Genomic DNA, 23,635 nt, shown 5'->3' on the forward strand with positions numbered 1-23,635 from the left:
TGGTGGTGATAGGAACCAGACGTCCACCTCTTTGCCAAGCTGCGCAGGTGCTTCCTTACCATTGTCCTGTTTTCACTCTGACAAAACCGTGATGACGTAATTCTATCATGTTTTACTGAATCTGTTTTCACCTTTTCTTTGGTGGCGTGGTTTGGAAATTTGTCTTTAAGGAACAGGAATTTTCTAAGTGGAACAGTCGAGTGGTCTAGTAGGCTGATAGAGGCCTTGTGCACTAGACAGAGAAGGAGGATAACCGATTCACTATTAAATGATGACCCCCCTCCCTCTCAATTCAGAATATTCAGCCTCTTCAATCAGGGCGGAGGGGCATAGTCCAGAAGTGTATAACAAGAACAGCTCTGCTCCAACAGCTGTCATCCAGATGAAGCTGTGGTAATATTGCAAAGAGGACTAGAACCTTCAGTACCTTTATCTATGTTTGTCAGTAGCTTGGTGTGTGTGAAATGCATGTTGACATGGATGCTGACTTGTCTACTTGTCCAAAGTACAACCAGAGTACAAGCAACAACAAGCAGGGCTGTGATGGGCAGCGTGGAGGCAGCAGTGAGAGGCTGGCCGTTCTTGGGGCTCAAGCAAGGAGGCACAAGGCCAAGTCAAGCTTAGCTGATCTGATAGTGGGCTAAAGAAAAGACTGTTTAAAAGTTTAAAGCTGAGCAGAAACTTCAGAAAGGCCTTTGAGAGACAGTTGATGGATTGTCTTCGCCCCTGGGCGTCCTGGACAACAGCAGCGCCCACAGTCCTCACGATGGATTCATCCAGCTCCTACAGAGTCAACCACTGCTAGTGCCTGGCCTGTACACCCCCACCCCCCCACCCCCGCCTCGTCCATGTGACCTCTGGCCTGAGCAATGACCCCTGCACCAATGCCCATCAACACCAAGCATGAAATGACTCCAAGACCAGCTCAAGGCTCAAATGGCAGCCCAGCTTTGTCGTCTGTGCTACACGGAACCGACCAGCAGAGAGTTTTCTCTGTTGAGAATGACTGTAATCAGGGCTTTATCATAGTGTAGAGATGGAGGCAGATGATCCGCTGTGGCGACCCCTAAAGGGAGCAGCCGAAAGAAGAAGAAGAAGTGTCGTATCAGTGTATGATGGGCGTTTGTCTGGCTGCTCCAGATTCTGACTCTCTCTCCACAGAGGCGCTGGTGCTTCAACGTCAGTAAATGTCTTTTCTATCAGCTGTTCTCCTGTTCTCCTCTCTGTTCTGGTGAGGTTCTGCGCTTTTCCTCACAGTAACTGAGATCTTCCTCGTCTCCTCTCCTGTAAAGTCTCTGTTCTAGTGCAGTTCTGTGCTCTTCCTCACAGTAACTGAGCTCTTCCTCGTCTCCTCTCCTGTAAAGTCTCTGTTCTAGCGCGGTTCTGCGCTCTTCCTCACAGTAACTGAGATCTTCCTCGTCTCCTCTACAGTAGAGTCTCTGTTCTAGTGCAGTTCTGTGCTCTTCCTCACAGTAACTGAGATCTTCCTCGTCTCCTCTTCTGTCTTCAGTGTGTGGACTCTAGGGAAACTGGGCGGTTCTCAGGTTTTTAGATCTGCTGCAGCTCATTGGAAAGTGTTTCAGAGGAATCCGGGCAGAGTTATGGTTTCTAGACTATGAAGGACCCACTGGGTGAACCAGTCTGCTACAGTGCCACCCTGAGGCAGAGCAGTGCTGCAGCTCTAGTTAGTTAAGACCACCAGAGAGAGAAGCTGATTGTGGGAGAAGCAGATAAACAATCAGCTTCACTGAATCTGGATTTGAGGGTCTGTTTGTCCCAAACAGACAACATAACTTATTTTCAAGGCCCCCTGGAATTTGAATCTTGAGACATTCAGGAGGTCCTAATTAGGGAGTCCCAGATCCAGGACCCCTGTATTTGAGATCATGCATGTAATTAGTTCTTGTAGAAAAATAAATGCCTGCCTCTAGGCTACATGACAGCACAGTAAAATGCTGTAGTCATTTCTTTGGCACGTCTTTGAAAGGCAGTCACACACTGCATTTCTGATCTCCTGATCCCTCCTCCCTTCACCCACCTGCCCAGCGTTTTCATCATGTCCAGTTCATCAGCTTCGTCATCTTCTTTGTTCATCTTCATCATCTTCTCTCTCACTGAATTGTTCCCTGCGAGTCTCAGGAAGCTTGTGCACTACGCAGCAGCTGACAGGGGTAATGTGTGCCTCATTCTGTTTCAGGAGGGACCTTCAACACCCAGAATCGTCACTCCTTTTCCACTCAATCCAACTCACTGATTTTCCTTCCTTCCTTTCTTTAGTCATACTCTCAGCTGTTTATTTTCTAAAACAAAAAATGAATGATAATCATATTTGCTCACTATCCAGGTGTTAAAATGAGTCTCGGGTTAGGCCGTGAAACAGTGGTGTGGTGCGAGTTTATTTATTTGTAGCTCTTTTTACAGAGTCCCCATGATGAGCTTTACATAAAAAAGGTCTGATGTTCATCTTAGCTTTTAGCCAAAATTCATATGTCAGCTTCAGCAGTTTATGACTTACATTACCCTCCCCTTGTCTGATGATTGGTTTACAACTTATGAGGTCTGATCTGATTGGTTTACAAATTACGAGGTCTGATCTGATTGGCTTACAACTTAGGGGGTTTGATCTGATTGGTTTACCACTTACGAGGTCTGGTCTGATTATTCTAACTCATACTTAGCTCTGGCTTTAGTGCCCTCTAGTGGTGCACTTCCGTTTTTGGGCTCTGAGTCACTGTTTAGAGCAGCACATGGGGAATCATGCAAGCATCAGTTAACATCCAGTCTTTCTTGTCTTTGTTCAGGCATTATCTGTAAGTAACCTGTTGAACCTATTTGCACACCGTTTATGCTTTATCTTTAGTGGATGTTGTATTTTAGAACAGTATTTAGTTGGTGAAGTCATGCTAGTTGGTCAATACTTGCTTCCCTGTTCCGGTGTTTATATGGGTCTCAACAGGAATTATTTGTGCATTGATGCTGATTACTGGAATCAATTCCTATTTTCTGTTTTCCCAGTTTTACATCGCTTTCAGTAAAATTGCTAAAAGGCACCATGTGTCTCGGCCTCTTTTTGGAAGAGTGTTTACCTGTCTGCATAGCTGTGTACGCAAACACATATTGAAGGCAGAACACTGATTGAACAACTCACGAGGTCTGATCTGATTGGTTTACAACTCACGAGGTCTGATCCGATTGGTTTACAACTCACGAGGTCTGATCTCTTTTGAGAAAAAAGTCATATTTTGAGAACTAGTCTTTTTTTTTCTCAAAGTCTATTATTTCTATCTTTTTTAATGTAACGGGGAGCGAGGACACAGACACATATGCGGAAATAAGCAATGTTTATTATGGGCAAATCCAGGGTCATAGTCTAAATGGTCCAGGGTCACAGAGCCAACACGGATTGATTGGGGAGCAGACATGACAGAAACCAGAATCAAACAGAACAAACAGCACAACCAGAACAAACAACAATACATAGACCAGTACAAAGACTAGTGACCAGACATGGGAAAACACAGACTTTAAATACATGAGGAACAGACGGGAACACAGGTGGAAACAATCGGGGTGGAGTCACGAAATGAGGGGGCTGGACTAAAAAAACCAAAACAAAGAACACACGTGTTAAACCAAAACACAACACATACACATGGACAGGACTGGGAGGGGCCAACCGTGACAGTACCCCCTTCCAAAAAAAAACAAAACCAAACAGACACAAGGGATCAAAAGCAGAACCAAACTAGACAAGGACAGAACCCAGGACAGGACACGGGACAGGCACAGACACAGAAACCGGAACCAGGAGCAGGAGAACGCGGAACAGGAACCATGGGCACAGGAGCAGAAACGTGAGAACAAGGGACAGAAGACAGAACGACAGAACAAGGAACAGAAGACAAAGGCACAGAAGCAGAAATGGGAGCGGAAGCCAAAGGCGCAGAAGCAGAAGACACAACACCAGACACAGGAACATACGAAACAGGAACCGAATGAGGACAAAACATGGATGGAGGACAAGGAGGCACACCACAAAACGACGCCGAACGAGAGATGACCGAAGGCACAACAGGACGAGGAAAACAAGAACGGACCACGAAAAAGACAGGGGAACAGGAACCAAAACAGACACAGGCACAGAAACGGACACACAGACAGAAACCGGGACAGAAACGAAAGGAGACACAGAAACAGGCACAGACACAACAGATGGAAACAAGACAAAACCAGGAACAGAGCAGGGCAAAAACGAAGGAATAGAAACAGGAAACACAGAAGCAGACATAGAAGAAACAGGAGACCCACGGGCAACAGGAGGCACAGGAACAGGCAAGGGAAGGATGGGCGGGACAGGCAAGCCTGCAACAACGTCCATGGGGACAGGCGAACCTGCAACGACATCCACGGGGGCAGGCTGCAGGCCCGGAGGTGCGGCGACTGGTGGCGGGTCTGGAGGGGTGGGAGTGCCGCGGGGTGCGGCCAGGGGATTAGAAACACAGCGGGGTGCGGTCATGGGATCTTCGGGCTGGGGACCGCTGCTCCAACCTGGAGGAACAGGCAGAAACAGAACACACTTGGCCGTTCCCAAGGTTCACTCGAGCGATGGGTAGCTCGAAATGACACTTGCGAACAAGCCGAGTACCATAGTAAGGGTTTTCTGAATGCTCCTTCCTTCTAGTCTCGTCTTGTGCTGCAGATCGCTCCTCTCTGCAGTGTTGCTCAAGACAGGCAGACCCAAGGCGCTTACCAGAGTGCTCGCCGTCTGGACACAAGGCAGGAAGGTCCTTCACCTTCTCACTGGCTTGGTGGCGTTGGGATGCGGGTAACTCGGGCTGCGTGGAAACAGCCAGAGTTTCGTCCCAACGGAACAGCCACATGCCAGTGTTTCGCTTATCCGCCGTGTCCATTGCCGGCTGGTCTTTCTCTAACGGGGAGCGAGGAGGCGGACGCATATGCGGAGATAAGCGACGTTTATTAAGGGCAAATCCAGGGTCATAGTCTAAATGGTCCAGGGTCATAGAGCCAACACGGATTGATCGGGGGCAGGCATGATAGAAACCAGAATCAAAGAGAACAAACAGCACAACCAGAACAAATAACAATACATAGACCAGTACAAAGACTAGTGGCCAGAACTGGAAAAAGGAACAGGCAGGAACACAGGTGGAAACAATCAGTGGGCCACCGTAAAATGGCCCACTGGTGTTTCCTGCAGTGCGCTGGAATTTTCTGCAGTCCCTGGTGGACTGTGGAGGTATTACAGCTCCAGGTACAGGATCTGATCTGCTCATTGTTTACTGAGATTTCCACACAACAGGTCTTCTTTATTTTACATTTACTTGAATTTACTTTAATTTGACATTTATTTGATTGACCTTAATTATTTTGGCTTTATTTATTTTGTTGTAAATTGGTTTTGAATATTATTTTAATAGCAATATAAGTAAAGCATGTTAATGTAGGAGTTCATCTTAAAATCATTGTAATTAAAATGGCAGCAGATGTTAAAATGAATTTACACAATGCAGCAACTGAGGCTCACACACAGCACACATACGCATACAGATGGTAAAGTTATGTCTAAGAATATTTCAAATTGGGTTTGATGTGATGTCTGATTGAAACCGAACATTTGAAGTGTGTGAGACATTCAGGTGACGTTCTTTAGACTTTTATTCTGCAGTTTTCAGTGAATCATATCGTGAGTGCTTCAGTTCAAGCCTGTGATATTAATGATGGAGCTGTTTAGCATGTTTGCTGTCTTTTAGCCTGTTAGCTAGCTGACCAGCCTAGTCCTAGATAAGAAAATACCTTTTCAGCTCCTCAGTTTAAACAGAACTGGGTTCTTCACTCAGTGCTCTGTGCGTTCAGTGTGCTACCATGTGACCTTATGGTGAATAATGAACTCCTGGTTCAGTAAGTTGTTACTGACAGATATATTAACACTTAATAACACACACACACACACACACACACACACACACACACACACACAGACATATATGCTGGACTGTTTTATTCTGATAACATCAACACACACACACACACACACACACACACACAGACATATATGCTGGACTGTTTTATTCTGATAACATCAACACACACATTTACACATTAAACTCTATAAAATCAATTTAGCATTTTAAATCAGATAAAACACATTAAAAACCTGTATTAACATTAAAGCAGAATGACTTCGTTTCCCAACAGCATCAGCAGAATCAGCTAATCATCTGTTTCTATCAGTGTGTGACAGTTAAAACTAGTTTTGGGAGATCTGTGTCCTAAACTTCGATTTACGGCCTTACGGACCTTACAGACCTGCAGTCTTACAGACGTTACAGACCCGCAGACTTACAGGCGTTACAGACCCGCAGACTTACAGGCGTTACAGACCTGCAGACTTACATACGTTACAGACCTTACAGACCTGCAGACGTTCAGATCTGCAGACTTACAGCCTAACAGACCTGCAGACTTACAGATGTTACAGACCTGCAGGCTTACAGATGTTACAGACCTGCAGGCTTACAGATGTTACAGACCTTACAGACCTGCAGACATACAGACCTGCAGACTTACAGACCTGCAGACGTCCAGCCTTACAGACCTGCAGACTTACAGCCTTACAGATCTGCAGACTTACAGACATTACAGACCCACAGACCTTAGAGACCTGCAGCCTTACAGCCTTACAGACCTGCAGACTTACAGACCTTACAGCCTTACAGACCAGCAGGCTTACAGACCTACAGTGCTGATTCTGCAGCACTGTAAAACCAGTGTAATCTCTCATATAAACTCCATATAATAACAATAATAATAATAATAATAATAATAATAATACTCACTTAAACAAAATCATTCATTAATCTGCGGTGGAAAATCGCAATGGAATGAATGAACCTCAAAACATCACAAACCAGCATCAAAGTAGGTCTGAGAAGCCACCAGCAGAGGGGGGCATCACCTCACTGCAGAAATATGCAGCAGACTCTCCACTCTGAAGGTCATTTAAAGGTCAAAGTTGACCTGCGCAGTTCAGACTTCGGGTTAAAGCCGGTTTGTTTGGGCTGGTGGAGCTGCTGAAAGCTCAGTGCCAACCTTATCAACAGTTTGAACTAGAGTTTAATGTAAATTTGAACAGTACTTATGATATTAATTAATAATTAATGAGCTTTGCTTGCACTTAATTTCTTTGAAGTAGGTGTATTTCACTGATATGTAAATGAGGCAGGCAGTGTAGCTCTCTTTCAGACCGAGACTAAATGAGTTAAAGATGAAACTGAATTATTTATAAAACTGAACCATCCACTTATGACCAGCGCAAGAGCTGAAAACATAATGATCTTAAATGTAAATAAAATTAATCCTGTTTTTTAATCTCACAGAAAACAGTGCTGGGCAAACAAGAAGCTATAAGAACATCACTTTATCAACAACACAGTGCAAAATAAATGAGTAAAGATTAATCTCTTTCTCTCTGACATTCAGGTTTAAACTCTACAGGAGCTGGATTAGTTTCACCTGCGCAGTTTCTGTAGGTCAAGAGTGATTTGCTGTGATTTTAATCCAGTATGAATCTGCAGTGTGTAGTTTTACGGTCTGACGGTAATAATTGTGAAGGGATTTTAATCCAGTATGAATCTGCAGTGTGTAGTTTTACGGACTGACGGTAATAATTGTGGAGAGATTTTAATCCAGTATGAATCTGCAGTGTGTGTAGTTTTACAGTCTGACGGTAATAATTGTGGAGAGATTTTAATCCAGTATGAATCTGCAGTGAGTGTAGTTTTACAGTCTGACGGTAATAATTGTGGAGTGATTTTAATCCAGTATGAATCTGCAGTGTGTGTAGTTTTATTGTCTGAATCGTAATAATTGTGGAGCGATTTTAATCCAGTATGAATCTGCAGTGTGTAGTTTTACAGACTGACGGTAATAATTGTGGAGTGATTTTAATCCAGTATGAATCTGCAGTGTGTGTAGTTTTATTGTCTGAATCGTAATAATTGTGGAGCGATTTTAATCCAGTATGAATCTGCAGCGTGTAGTTTTACGGTCTGATGGTAATAATTGTGGAGCGATTTTAATCCAGTATGAATCTGCAGCGTGTAGTTTTACGGTCTGATGGTAATAATTGTGGAGCGATTTTAATCCAGTATGAATCTGCAGCGTGTAGTTTTACGGTCTGATGGTAATAATTGTGGAGCGATTTTAATCCAGTATGAATCTGCAGCGTGTAGTTTTACGATCTGACGATAATAATTGTGGAGTGATTTTAATCCAGTATGAATCAGCAGTGTGTGTAGTTTTACGGTCTGATGGTAATAATTGTGGAGCGATTTTAATCCAGTATGAATCTGCAGCGTGTAGTTTTACGGTCTGATGGTAATAATTGTGGAGCGATTTTAATCCAGTATGAATCTGCAGTGTGTGTGTAGTTTTACGGTCTGATGGTAATAATTGTGGAGCGATTTTAATCCAGTATGAATCTGCAGTGTGTGTAGTTTTACAGTCTGACGGTAAAAATTGTGGAGCGATTTTAATCCAGTATGAATCTGCAGCGTGTAGTTTTACAGTCTGACGGTAATAATTGTGGAGCGATTTTAATCCAGTATGAATCTGCAGTGTGTGTAGTTTTACAGTCTGACGGTAAAAATTGTGGAGCGATTTTAATCCAGTATGAATCTGCAGTGTGTGTGTAGTTTTACGGTCTGATGGTAATAATTGTGGAGAGATTTTAATCCAGTATGAATCTGCAGTGTGTGTAGTTTTACAGTCTGACGGTAAAAATTGTGGAGAGATTTTAATCCAGTATGAATCTGCAGTGTGTGTAGTTTTACAGTCTGACGGTAATAATTGTGGAGTGATTTTAATCCAGTATGAATCTGCAGTGTGTGTAGTTTTATTGTCTGAATCGTAATAATTGTGGAGCGATTTTAATCCAGTATGAATCTGCAGTGTGTAGTTTTACAGACTGACGGTAATAATTGTGGAGTGATTTTAATCCAGTATGAATCTGCAGTGTGTGTAGTTTTATTGTCTGAATCGTAATAATTGTGGAGCGATTTTAATCCAGTATGAATCTGCAGCGTGTAGTTTTACGGTCTGATGGTAATAATTGTGGAGCGATTTTAATCCAGTATGAATCTGCAGCGTGTAGTTTTACGGTCTGATGGTAATAATTGTGGAGCGATTTTAATCCAGTATGAATCTGCAGCGTGTAGTTTTACGGTCTGATGGTAATAATTGTGGAGCGATTTTAATCCAGTATGAATCTGCAGCGTGTAGTTTTACGATCTGACGATAATAATTGTGGAGTGATTTTAATCCAGTATGAATCAGCAGTGTGTGTAGTTTTACGGTCTGATGGTAATAATTGTGGAGCGATTTTAATCCAGTATGAATCTGCAGCGTGTAGTTTTACGGTCTGATGGTAATAATTGTGGAGCGATTTTAATCCAGTATGAATCTGCAGTGTGTGTGTAGTTTTACGGTCTGATGGTAATAATTGTGGAGCGATTTTAATCCAGTATGAATCTGCAGTGTGTGTAGTTGTACAGTCTGACGGTAAAAATTGTGGAGCGATTTTAATCCAGTATGAATCTGCAGCGTGTAGTTTTACGGTCTGATGGTAATAATTGTGGAGCGATTTTAATCCAGTATGAATCTGCAGTGTGTGTGTAGTTTTACGGTCTGATGGTAATAATTGTGGAGCGATTTTAATCCAGTATGAATCTGCAGTGTGTGTAGTTTTACAGTCTGACGGTAAAAATTGTGGAGCGATTTTAATCCAGTATGAATCTGCAGCGTGTGTAGTTTTACAGGTTGACAGTAATAATTGTGGAGTGATTTTAATCCAGTATGAATCCAGTTTGTTTCTTACTACCTGTCCAAGTATAACTAATTCAGCTCCAACAGGGCTTCAGTCTTTAGTTTACAGCTTGGCATTTTGACAAAGTGGACTGAAAATAAACAAACAAAAATCACTTAATAGGCGAGTCGAGGATTTCCTCGTATTCCTGCCTCCGGCTCTTCCCGACCCAGAACAGCTTTACTGCCGCGAGCATGATGACGCTAACAATGATGATGAAGCCTCCAATGACATCATAGATGGACGGTGCCATGTGCAGAACAAGCAGCTGCAGCAGAGCTGCCACTACGATCTCCAGGTGCTGGACGGTACTGACCAGCGCGGGGTGCAGGCGGTTCAGCGCGTAATAAACACCGAGGAAAGCGATGGTGGAGCAGAGGCAGATGCTAAGGAGGTACGCCCAGGTCTCTCCGTCCAGAGGGATTATGGGCTCTTGCAGGACGAACATGGTGCAGGCACCCCACAGCGTCCCCGTCCAGCCGAACGTAAAAAGGGCCGTCCACATGCTAACTTTCTCTTTAATTGACCTGTAGATTATCATCGAGAGGGCAGCGGTCAAGCCAGCCATGACTGTCATGGTGTAGCCAAAAGCCTCCTTCCAGAACCCGAGTCTGTACTCGCTGATGATGTTGGGCACCATGACCAGGCAAAGTCCGAAAACGCTGCTGACCACAGTGACCATATCGATCAGCCCCAGCCGTTCATCTATTAGCAGAAAGGCTAAAATGGCGCTGAACACCGTAGTCGTCGCCCGCCACATGATGGTGCCATTGCTCGGCGGGACGATGGCGAAGGACGTGTAAGCGCAGGTGATGGAGATGACGTTGCACACGCCATAGAAGAAGAGCCGCAGCCGGTAGCCGCTGGGCCCGAACGGCGCCTCCTGGTGGTAGTAAACGACGGCCACAGACAGCACCTGTATGACGGAGCGGATGAAGAGCAGCTCCAGGGAGGGAACTCTGGAGCGGTCGGCAGCCAGACGGGTCAGCAGCGCCACACAGCCATGCGCTAACGCTGCTATGAACAGAGCGCCCCACGTTAGCCGCGAGGAGAACACACACGCCTCGCCGAAACTCTGCAGCTGGCCTCCGACCCCTCCGCTGACCTTCTGATCCGCACAGGGTTTGGACTGCCCGTCCAGAGAGCCGAGAAGCGTCCTGCAGGGTTTACTGTGGATCAAGATAACAATAATAATTATAATAGGTTTAATTTCTATCGCACATTTCCTTTTAGACACGTAATGACAAACGATTCCAAAGCTAATTTAGCACAATTATAATTACCAACAGTCAATCAATCAATCAATCAATCAATCAATCAATCAATCTTTATTTAAACTGGACCCTGATATGGAATGTAGCTGAGCCTTAGAACAGAGAACAAAGGACGGAAATCTGAAACACTGACCTTAAAAGGTACAATTTAAAAACATATCAAAAGACAACATTAAAGTGTAAACTAAAATAAAAATAATACAAGTACTAAAAATATCACGTTAAATTATGTAACATTATCCAACAGTTGGCTCCACCCATACTCTCTGATTGGTTAGAAAGTGTTCTACTTCTGAAAGCAACACATTTTCATGAATTTAATTTTGTGCCAAAACTTTCAGATAAATGAATAAAATCCACAAGCAAAATATTAAGCATGAAAATGTCCAAATTTTTAATTTTTTTAAAAGATTACTGCTAATTTTTACTCATTTTGATATAATAGTATTTCTCATTTTAGCCCTTTTTTCTTTTTTTTTCAGTTTGCTGATTTTGCAGATAAAAGTTTTGCTTCTGAAATCACCCTTTTGGTTTTGGTTCTTTTGGTTCTAAATCTTTCTTTTGGCTTTAAATATTTCTTTTGGTTTTAAATCTTTGTTTTGGTTAAAAAGTCTTGGTTCTAAATCTTTCTTTTGGTTCAAAAATCTTTCTTTTGGTTCTAAATCTTTCTTTTGGTTCTAAAATCTTTCTTTTGGTTCTAAATCTTTCTTTTGGTTCAAAAATCTTTCTTTTGGTTCTAAACTTTTCTTTTGGTTTTAAAATCTTTCTTTTGGTTCTAAATCTTTCTTTTGGTTCAAAAGTCTTTCTTTTGGTTCTAAATCTTTCTTTTCATTCTAAGTCTTTCTTTTGGTTAAAAAGTCTTTCTTTTGGTTCAAAAATCTTTCTTTTGGTTCAAAAATGTTTCTGTTGGTTCTAAATCTTTCTTTTGGTTCTAAATTTTTCTTTTGGTTAAAAAGTATTTCTATTGGTTCAAAAATCTTTCTTTTGGTTAAAAAGTCTTTCTTTTGGTTCTAAATCTTTCTTTTGGTTCTGACTTCTGGTACTTCTTAACAGGGGGCGGGTCTTAGACAAAGATTTGTTGTTACACATATTTTGAACATTTCGATAGCTTGCTTGTGGATTTTACTGTTTCATTTGAAATTTTTGGCACAAAATTATCTCCATACTTTTTTGTCACCATCACTCACCACAGGTTGCTAAGCAACAACAACAGTCCCTTTACTCAAAGCTGTTGGAACTACTTTTTTTTTTGATGGAAGAAACCGCCAATATTTAACGCTCCACTGTGTAAGATGTGAGGATTTGGCCCTCTCTGGTGGAGATGTGTAACTACATGCGGAAAATTTGTACTGTGGGTTGTTCTTCGGTCCTGATGTGATGAATCTGAATGAAAGAGAATTTAAGGGACGTGTCTCTGAGGATGAGTGTGAATGACCTACTACAGTCATCACATCTCCATCAGCATGACCACTCATGCATATAACAATAACATCTTTTACTCATGGATTTTAGGTTTGTTATTGCTAATTTAGACAAATCAATAAGCCACTATAAACCGGGCAGGGCAGCACTGTACACTAAACTACACACAGTACACACAAATACACTCAAATCTCACACAGTCGTGTTCTCTGAGCGTGATTAAGCAAACACATCCTCTACAGAGACTCACTTCTGCACATTTTAATACATGATTACTGTTTATTTGCTGAATTTAACATATTGGACAATAAATAAAACTTTAAGAATAGCCTGTGCAAAAGTTTAGGCACATTTAGTTGCTTTTCCAGTGTGTTAAACTCAGCAAATAAATAGAAATTGTATATAAAAATGTGCAGTAGTGTGTTTTCTGTAGAGGATGTGTTCACTTATTAATACTCAAAAACATCACCGTGTGAGATTTGAGTTATTAGTTTAAATTACTTTATTATTTATAAAGCATATCATAAGTGACTTATTAGAAGCAATATTAGAGCATTTCTGTTGGTCCATTCATCATTAAATTTTACACAGAGTAAAGGAGCTGCTGAGCTCAAAATATACTAGAAAATGGAGATACTTGCTTTTCTTTCAGCCAAAATTAGAAATTGTGCAGTAAGATTATCCGGAAAATGCCGGAATGAGTCTCTGTAGAGGATGTGTAACTTATTTACACCCAGAAAATCAAGACCACATGGAATCTGACTGGGAGTGCTCAAACTTTTGCACAGGACTGTACAGGGGAACAGTAGAGACAGTATAAAACGCAGTAATGTGAGAAAAGTGGACGCACCTGGTGGGTCCACCAGAGGTCAGTCTCTTCCTGTCTGATGTCTCCTCCACGAAGGAGCTGAAGTCCTCGAAGCTGGGGGCGTCGTCGTAGCCCTCATCTCCAGGCTGGGGGAAGTGGGTGGCGTATTTCACAGTCACCGTATTTGGGTGGATTTTCACTTTTTTCTTGGGCCCCAGCAGGTGTTTAGTGGGAGAATCATCCATTTTTATTCCTCCAGCTGTTAAACCTGTAATAAACACAGAAAGAGCCGGATATCAGCATCACAGCCACATACTGTCCAGCACATTTAACACTGTCCAGAACATTTAACACTGTCCAGCACATTTAACACTGACCAGCAGCTCTGCTACACTGCGGTACGAGGAGTGATGAACTCAAAGTATTCTATGTAAAATGGGTGGGGTTTATCCATCTTGGTACATCCTTTCAGAGTAAAGTGGGTGGGGTTTATCCATCTGGGAGCTTCCTGTCAGAGTAAAGTGGGTGGGGTTTATCTATCTGGGTGCTTCCTATCAGAGTAAAGTGGGTGGGGTTTATTAATCTCAGCACCTCCTATTAGAATAAAATGGGTGGGGTTTATTAATCTGGGTACCTCCTATTAGAGTAAAGTGGGTGGGGCTTATGCATATGGAATAAGAACATGTTACATTTGTTTGAAAATAGAATCAGTATTTAAACCAATTTGTGGAGAAATCATCTGAAATCCGACTGCATCCAGTAGTTTTGCTTCATTCTGCATCTGGATATGAAATCAGGCCTATTTTAAGGATATTTTGGGGGGGGAACAGAAGCAAAGAGACGCGCATGTGTCCCAGTCAGCCAGCTCGTCAGTGCTCAGTGTAGTAGCCTGTAGTAAACCCACTCCATTCATCCTCATGATTCACCCTGGGTGACGTCACAGCGCTCGTAAGGACACGTGACCGCGTGAACAGGTGAGAAACTGCAGGCTGGAGCCGACGGAACACAAGGACACCGTCCACTGGCCGGTCCAGTCTGGCGGTGATTGGCCCTTTAACGCTAATCCGGAGCGCAGCTGTGCGCGCTACTGGAAATGAGCTCGCTTTAGGGGGTCAATTAGTGACCGTTTGTCCTTCAGCTGGACAAGAACGGAGTCACGAGACAATGATTACGTCTGTAAACGCATTAATAAACGGAAACACAGACATACAAGCCAAAAAATCAGACTGAAGTTGGCTTCTTTTTCCAATTGTCCGGTCCACCTTAAATGGTGCAGCAGGTACACTATATAATGTAACTGCTACACCATTTAAGGTGGAACGGACAGTTCCAATAAGGCGAGGTTAAGAAACCAAAAAACATGCAGATGTTGACTCATCTCTCACCTGCCCTCCGTCCACTCCTCCGTGCTCGCGCTGTATCGCTCTCTCTCTATCTCTCTCGCTCTCTCTCTCTCTCTCTCTCTCTCTGCCTTATTTCATCTTTTACACGCCTTCACTTCTTCTCCTCGGCGCTGTGCGGGTTTAAAGCTCCCATCATGCAGAGCAAACACGGTCCCAAACCCCGGCGTGCGCGGCCAGACGAGTGCGAGAGACTAAGAGGATGAGTGAGTGAATAAATGAATAAATGAGAGAGAGAGACGCGCACTGGACGGGAGGGGCTGCTCTGCGCATGCGCGCTCCGCGCCGGATCCAACTGATGGCTAAAGATGATGTTCATCATTAAAGCTTAGCAGCGCGAATGAGAAGGCTTTTCAGTCGACTATGGAACACTTGCTGTGAAGATTTGATGGTATTCAGCCACAATAGTAGGAGGTAAACCGCTTTTGGTAATATATACACTGTAGTGCAGTGAAACACCTGGGAGGCTGTGATTTCCACTTATTTCCATTTATTAGACACCAGCGCTGAGAGGCACATGCAGAAGCGCTGAACTGATGGAGGAGGTCATCTCCAGCCACAGGCTTCAGCCTGACGATGACAAACCCCCCCCCCCCAAAAAAACTCACTAATAGGCCCTTTTCACGACTGGGAAGTGTGTAAACAGTAAACGCTGGTAAAACAAGCTCCCCTCCCTTCTTTCGGACAGTAACCAACCTCAGAAATGCAGCATTCGCATCACTTCAGCACCACAGAGAGGAGAGTCACTTTATCCCTGAGTGTGTTTACATGCACTCAATAATCTGATAACTGCAGAAAATCAGATTTTTTTATTAAACCAGTCAACACGTTTACATGCACTTTATTAGATGATGGGAAACAGGGATGACAGTAATCAGTTTTCTGCTCTACAACCAAAAAATAAACTCACAGAAGAAGATGCAACGTAAAAGTAATGTAAAACTCAAACTTCATGCTGTGGCTTTTTTTAAACATTGCGCCGCTTTACCTAAAAATATAAACATCATTATCTAGAAGATGAAGAAAATTAAAATCCTTTATTTCCTGTTTGGCTTCAGTGTCGCTCCAACAGGGTTGTGCTGTCTGATCTTGCGCAGACTAAGAAATCAGAAAGAAATCAGAGTAATAGTTTACGGCACTGAGAAATCTGATTACTGAGCTGAAATCCAGCCTCTTTATCAGATAAGTCTAGATCAGAGTCTGGTGTTTACATGACCATTTGAATAATCAGATAATTGCAGAAATTTTTGGATTGGATTTTTGAGTGCATGTAAACACACACTTGTTGTCATAGTTGCCAAGACTGAAATTCCAGGATGAGTCTAGAACTGTTGGACAACCAAACACACAACAATGTGGGAGTCCTGACTAAATAAAGGATATAAATGCTGTGTGGAAAAACTAAGCCAACAGTAAATTAGTTTGCAAAAAGCTAAACACACACACACCAGCAGGGGGTGCACTGGGGCATCAGGATCCATAGAGCCACTGTAGATGTTTTTTAATTTGCGTTTATAATCGCTCCAGCTGGTTTCCTGATATGTTTAACCACTAAAAAGTCGTGAGGCTGAAGTCACTTCTTGTTCCAATTTTCCCATTCCACCTTAAATAGTGCAGCAGTTACATTGTGGTGGCTCTGGCACCATTTAAGGTGGAACCACTGGCTCCAGTGAACGAATGTCTGCTCCCCACTGAGCACTCGCTCTCTCAGATACCGACTGCTTTAGAGGGAAATTAAAACTGTTCCTCTGAAAGCGGCTGAAGTAGCAACCTTAAACCACAAGCTGCATTCGGTGTAACATTAGCGTCAGTCAGCAGTGCTGAAATACAGACACAGTGGTTCTTTTAGTTCCTATAACAGTTTATTCCTTTATTAATCACACAAACCTGTTTCCCTTTGTAAAATATCTAAGCTCTGAACATTTCACTGTTTTCTGTATTTCTGACTCTCCACACTAACTCTACACTCATTTACTCACAGCCATGAACACACAGGTTCATGTTGATACTGAATGTGTGGTGATCCTCAGCTTAGAGTGTCCTCAGTCATTATTGATGATGTTCTGTAGGCACCTGCTGGTTTGGTGTTTCCTGATTTGTCCTCTACGTGTCTCATCAATCACACACACTGATTTACACTGTTAAAACGATAGTTTCGCAATAAAAAATCAGATTCCTCCAGATTTACCCCAGTCCCACCGAGTGTAGCCGACCATTCTCTACGTTTTCTATTATAAAACCACGGTGAGCTGTTTATTTACTGCAGCTGTTTCTCCATAACTTTACAGAGAAGGAACATTCGCATGGATGCCTCCAGCACTCACTGGAGTGGTGTGAGGTGGTTGGTATGCGGATCAGCACCTCCAATTCTGAGTCCGTGGTCTTAGCCCGGAAAAGGATGGGATGCCCACTCCAGGTAAGGGGAAAGGACTTGCCCTAGGTAGAGGAGTTTAAGTATTCCTGTTCACGAGTGATGGGAAGAGAGATGGTGAGATCGGCCGCAGGCTGGGACAGGCAGCAGCAGTAATGCGGTCACTGTACAGGACTGTAGTGGTGAAGAGGGAGCTGAGCCATAAGGCGAAGCTCTCTGTTTACTGGTCGGTCTACATCCTGACCCTTACCTATGGTCATGAACTTTGGGTAATGACCGAAAGAACGAGATTGCGAATACAAGCAGCAGAAATGAGTCTCTTCGCAGGGTGGCAGGCTACACTCTATTTGATAGGGTGAGGAGCTCGGCCACCCAGGAGGAGCTTGGAGTGTAGCCAATATTTCTCCGCATTGAGAGGAGCCAGCTGAGGTGGTTTGGTCATCTGATCCAGATGCCCCTGGATGCCTCCCGGTGGGGGTGTACGAGACACGGCCTACTGATCATCCTAGGACCGCTGGAATGATCATATCTCCAAGTTGGCCTGGGAGCGGCTTGGGGTCCCTGGGAATGAGCTGGAGGAAGTTGCGGGGACAGGCTCGTCTGGGATTCTCTGCTCTCTCATCTGCTACCGTGACCCTATCTAGACTGAGCGGTTAACGATGATAATGATGCTGTTTGTTACTGAAACAAGAAGTAATGCTGGATCTGGTTTCTGGTGGTCTGTTCTTCAGGAGACGTTCCCACAGAATGAAGAACAGCTGGAGCTCCAGATACTGCAAACAGAAAGAAAGAAAGAAAGAAAGAAAGAAAGAAAGAAAGAAAGAAAGAAAGAAAGAAAGAAAGAAAGAAAGAGGTGCTGTGTCAGGATGCTGAAGGAACGGCATGGCCAGGTTTCCATGGTAACTGAGCTGAGAGCTGACCCCTCTACACAAGAAATGTATTTGAATTGTTAAGAAAACTGGGAAAAATAAATAAATAAAGGGAGTGTGAAATTATGGGATACAGTTAAAGGGAAATCCAAGATTATACATTATAATCTGTAAATTATAAATCTATAGTTCCAGTATGAGTGTGAGATTATAGAATACATTTAAGGGCAAAGTCTGACATACATTATAATATGTAAATTGCAGTTCTATAGTTCAATTATGAATCTTAGATTATGTAAATTATGTAGATTATATAACATCTGAGGCTTTAGATCTACAGTTATAATGAAAGTCCATAGATTACAGTTCAAAAAGAAAGTTTAAAATTATATATTAGAGTTAGAGAAGGTCTGAGATTACAGATTAAGTTAACAAGAAAGTCTGAGATTATAGATTAAGTTAACAATAAAGTCTGAGATTATAGATTAAAATTAAAGAGAAAGTCTGAGATTATAGATTAAAATTAAAGGGAAAGTCAGAGATTATATATTACAGTTAAGGGAAAGTCTGAGATTATAGATCACAGTTAAAAATGATGAGATTGTAGATTACAGTTAAAGGGAAAGTCTAAAATCAGAGGTGGACAAAGTACACAAATCATGTACTTGAGTTAAAGTAGATACCCAAGGTAAAATATTCCTCCAGTAAAAGTAGAAGTTCCTCCCTTTAGACCTCCACTTGAGTAAAAGTACTAAAGTATTTACCTTCAAATGTACTTAAGTATCAAAAGTAAAAGTACTAAAAGAGTAATTCTGGCTCTGATGTCCTGTTATCATTTTTATAACAAGACTCGCTTCATGAACTCATTTCAGGTGAAAGTCCTCCAGCGTCTCTCTTGGTAAACCAGTCTTTTAATAGGACGTCATTAATTAGTGACGCTGACGTCTATTAAAATGATCAGAAGCACAAAACACTGAAGGTAAACAGTTTCCATCAGGGAGAACCGAGTGGCTCTGAAATCACTTTTTACACACAAGCAAAGTTTCAGTTTCAGATTTATTTACAACTTAGTTCCAAGTTTAAGTTTAATAAAAACTGGCTTTAAACTCAGGATCACAGATGAGCTCCTTTACTATGTTGATCTGTAGGCCTCTGTTCATAAACATAAACCAGCCCAGACTAATTTACTATAACATGAAATGGTGTTTGTAGAAATTCAGAAAAAAGCCGCGTCAGTCTCGACTGCATATGTGGACATATTTCTATATTGTGCTCTATTTACACAAAGTTAGGTTAGTTCATCATTTATGTTGAACAGACTCTCCCAAAGTTTTACGCTGCTGCGCTGACGTTGAACTGTGTGCTGCACTGGGTCGATATGACCAACAGGTCAAAACCAGCTCTAAACAAAGTGACCGCTGGGCCCTGATTGGTGCTCTGGCTTTGCGCTTCTTTCATTTTGACATGTTACGTTTTTATACACACAGAAACCAAAAGGAACGACAGATTTCTCAAAATGTAGTGGAGGAAAAAGTCGGATATTAGACTCTGAAATGTAGTGGAGTGAAAGTAAAAAGTCGCCAAAAATGGAAAAACTTCAGTACAGATACACCAAAAAATACTTAAGTACAGAGACAAATTACATTTACTCAGTTACTGTCCACCACTGTCTGAGATAATAGATTGCAGTTTAAGGGAAGGTCTGAGATTATAGACCACAGTTAAAGCGAAAGTCTGTGATTATAGATCACAGTTAAAGAGAATGTGTGAGATTATAGATCACAGTTTAAGGGAAGGTCTGAGATTATAGAATACAGTTAAAGGGAAAGTCTAAGATTATAGATCACAGTTAAAGGGAAAGTCTGAGATTATAGATCACAGTTAAAAAAGTCTAAGATTGTAGATTACAGTTAAAGAGAATGTCTGAGATTATAGATCACAGTTTAAGGGAAGGTCTGAGATTATACATCACCATTAAAAAGTCTGAGATTGTAGATTACAATTAAAGTGAATGTCTGAGATGATAGATTGCAGTTTAAGGGAAGGTCTGCGATTATAGATTGCAGTTAAAGGGAAAATCAGAGATTATAGTTTGCAGTTTAAGGAAAAATCAGAGATTATAGATTGCAGTTAAAGGGAAAGTCAGATTATAGATGGCAGTTAAAGGGAAAATGAGTTTATAGATTGCAGTTTAAGGGAAAGTCAGATTATAGATTGCAGTTAAAGGGAAAATGAGTTTATAGATTGCAGTTTAAGGGAAAGTCAGATTATATATTGCAGTTAAACGGAAAATCAGATTATAGATCGCAGTTTAAGGGAAGGTCTGAGATTACAGGATATAGTCTGTTAAATCTGACTTGAATTAAATCCTAATGAGTCACATAATAAAGATAACAGATAAAGTCAGCAATAGTGTGTAATATTGTATGACTGTAGAAATCATCAGTATCTCTCACATGTTCTAATGGTTCCTTCATTTGATCTGTCCAGCATCATCCACTGTGTGATGTCACTGATCAGAATTAAATCATTCTGGAGCAGGTCCACTAATGCCCCCCCCCCCCCACGCACACACTCAGTAAGCAGAGCTGCTTTGATGCCACAGAGTTGTGTTCAGTGCTCTGTGTTGTAAAGCAGTGTTGAAGTTATTATGGAACATTAATCCATTAAAAGTGACTAATTGCCTCTCTGAAACTGCCCTGGGGATTACAGAAATCTCACTGATCATTACTGCTGCCTACAGCAGTTTAGCCCCACCCACCCAGACTGAAGTGTTTCAGCCTGGACTGCTCTTTGAATGAGGCACAATACTGTCCAGCCAATCAAAATAGAGCTCTGGCTGTTTTTGGTAGATTAAACCACACTGACACTGTAAACGAATTAAACAGTAGACTATGGGCCCTTTAATCGCGGAGACTGATATTGTTGGTGATTATTATTGTTTGTAATAATGATGTGATGAATGTGTGAAAGCTTTCTGCATTCTTTACTTATGTTTATATAGAGCTCAACTGTGTGGATTGGTGTCCTTAGCACGGAAACCGTTGCTCAGGGCGACAGCATCAGCCCAGCTGCGTCCACCAGAGCTCAGAGCTCAGAGTGGACCTGATAATCAGTTCAGCTGAATCAGCCTCAGCCAGTTAGTCTTCTAATAGACTTGATTATGTGCTTTCTGACACTGTGTGACGTAAAGGTCTGTAGACAGAGCTCAGCTGTGCGTCTGTGCCTCCTAACAACCACCTGGAAGGGCTGTTAGACCCCAATCAGATAAACAGCACTTAAAGCTTTGATCTCTGAGAGAGAGGAGAAAATCAAGCTGCTTCAGATCTGAAAACATCCACAGGCATGACAGGCATACAGATAAACAGACAGACAGACAGATAGACAGACAGACAGATAGATACACAGACAGATAGATAGATAGATAGATAGATAGATAGATAGATAGATAGATAGATAGATAGATAGATAGATAGATAGATAGATAAACAAACACAAACAGACAGATGAACAGACAGACAGACAGACAGATAGATAGATAGATAGATAGATAGATAGATAGATAGATAGATAGATAGATAGATAGATAGATAGATAGATAGATAAACAAACACAAACAGACAGATGGACAGACAGATGAACAGACAGACAGACAGACAGACAGACAGACAGACAGACAGATAGATAGATAGATAGATAGATAGATAGATAGATAGATAGATAGATAGATAGATAGATAGATAGATAGACAGACGGACATCCAGGCTGATCAGCTCCATCAGGCCTAAAGGAGGAGATGAGGTTCTTCAGTGGTTTATACTGTGCAGCTCTGAGCTGCTGACGCCGTAATGATGCGCTAACTCTTGCTCAGGATGCGCCGGCCCCTCCGCTGCCTGAGGAAGAGCAGAGTGATTACCCTCCTCCATCCCCTGATGGAGTTCCAGCCTGAGGCACCCACCAGAGAGCAGCTGCTCAGAGTTGCTGACCTGCTGAGAGGCTTCCTGTTTGCTCAGAGTAAATAATAAAACCTCTGCGCAGCTTCAGCCTGAATACACACATCATTCTTCAGACGAGCTTTAAGGCCACATCACGGAAAACTGATCACCGCTGACAGATAAACGCTGTTAAAGCTTCCCTACAATCCGTACAGGAGAGCTCCTATAGAGCACTCTTATAAACATGGTTTTTATATATATATATATATACATATATATATATATATATATATATATATATATATATATATATATATATATATATATATATGCCACTACTACTAATACTACAACCATCACCACCACCACTACTACTACTACTAATACTACAACCATCACCACCACCACTACTACTACTACTACTAATACTACAAGCACTACTACTACCACTTCCACTACTACTAATACTACTTCCACCACCACCGCTACTACCACTACTACTAATACTACTACCATTACCACCATCACTACTAAAACTACTACTAATAATAATATTACAACCACTACTACTACCGCCACTACTTCCACTACTACTACTAATACTACAACCACTACTACTACTACCACTACCACTACTACTAATGCTACTAACACCATCACCACCAACACCACTACTACTACTACTACCCCTACTACTTGTAATATTAATACTACTACCACTACTACTAATACTGCAACCACTACTACTACCACTACTACTAATATTACTTCCACCACCACCACTACTACTACCATTACTATTACTAATACTACAACCACTACTACTACTACCATTACCACTACTACTACTAATATTGCTACTACTACTACTACTACTACTGCTACTACTACCACTACTGCTAATACTACTACAAATACTACAACCACTACTACTACTACCACCACTACCACTACTACTAATATTATAACCACCACTACTAATACTACTACCACTACCACCATCACTACTAAAACTACTACTACTACTAATACTACAACCACTACTACTACCACTACCACTACTACTAATATTACTTCCACCACCACCACTATTACTACCACCACTACTACCACTACTATTACTAATACTACAACCACTACTACTACTACCATTACCACTACTATTACTAATACTACAACCACTACTACTACTACTACCATTACCACTACTATTACTAATACTACAACCACTACTACTACTACCATTACCACTACTACTACTGATATTGCTACTACTACTACTACTACTGCTACTACTACCACTACTGCTAATACTACTACAAATACTACAACCACTACTACTACTACCACCACTACCACTACTACTAATATTATAACCACCACTACTAATACTACTACCACTACCACCATCACTACTAAAACTACTACTACTACTAATACTACAACCACTACTACTACCACTACCACTACTACTAATATTACTTCCACCACCACCACTATTACTACCACCACTACTACCACTACTATTACTAATACTACAACCACTACTACTACTACCATTACCACTACTATTACTAATACTACAACCACTACTACTACTACTACCATTACCACTACTATTACTAATACTGCTACCACTATTACTACTGCTGCTACTACTACTCCTACTGCTA

General features: G+C 41.8%; 1 protein-coding gene across 1 annotated transcript; it reads right to left on the reverse strand.

Moving 5' to 3' along the window:
- Positions 1-9,755: 9,755 nt before the first annotated feature.
- slc35g2a (solute carrier family 35 member G2a) lies at positions 9,756-15,031 on the reverse strand. Its single transcript, XM_017687380.2, has 3 exons — positions 14,773-15,031; positions 13,430-13,655; positions 9,756-11,052 (listed from the first exon to the last, which is right to left on the reverse strand). The coding sequence occupies exons 2-3, from the start codon at positions 13,630-13,632 to the stop codon at positions 9,996-9,998; spliced, it is 1,260 nt and encodes a 419-aa protein (XP_017542869.1). The 5' UTR covers positions 13,633-13,655; positions 14,773-15,031; the 3' UTR covers positions 9,756-9,995.
- Between the last annotated feature and the right edge of the window lie 8,604 nt (positions 15,032-23,635).

Source organism: Pygocentrus nattereri, chromosome 17 (assembly GCF_015220715.1).
Source record: "Pygocentrus nattereri isolate fPygNat1 chromosome 17, fPygNat1.pri, whole genome shotgun sequence".
NCBI lineage: Eukaryota > Metazoa > Chordata > Actinopteri > Characiformes > Serrasalmidae > Pygocentrus > Pygocentrus nattereri.

What these genes read in the sequence shown, in the direction of transcription:
- slc35g2a (XM_017687380.2), bottom strand. Translation starts at nt 13,632, where the DNA reads ATGGATGATTCTCCCACTAAACACCTGCTGGGGCCCAAGAAAAAAGTG. An exon ending in ACCTCTGGTGGACCCACCAG is followed by an intron (nt 11,053 to 13,429) that starts GTGCGTCCACTT and finishes CTTGATCCACAG; the next exon opens with TAAACCCTGCAGGACGCTTC.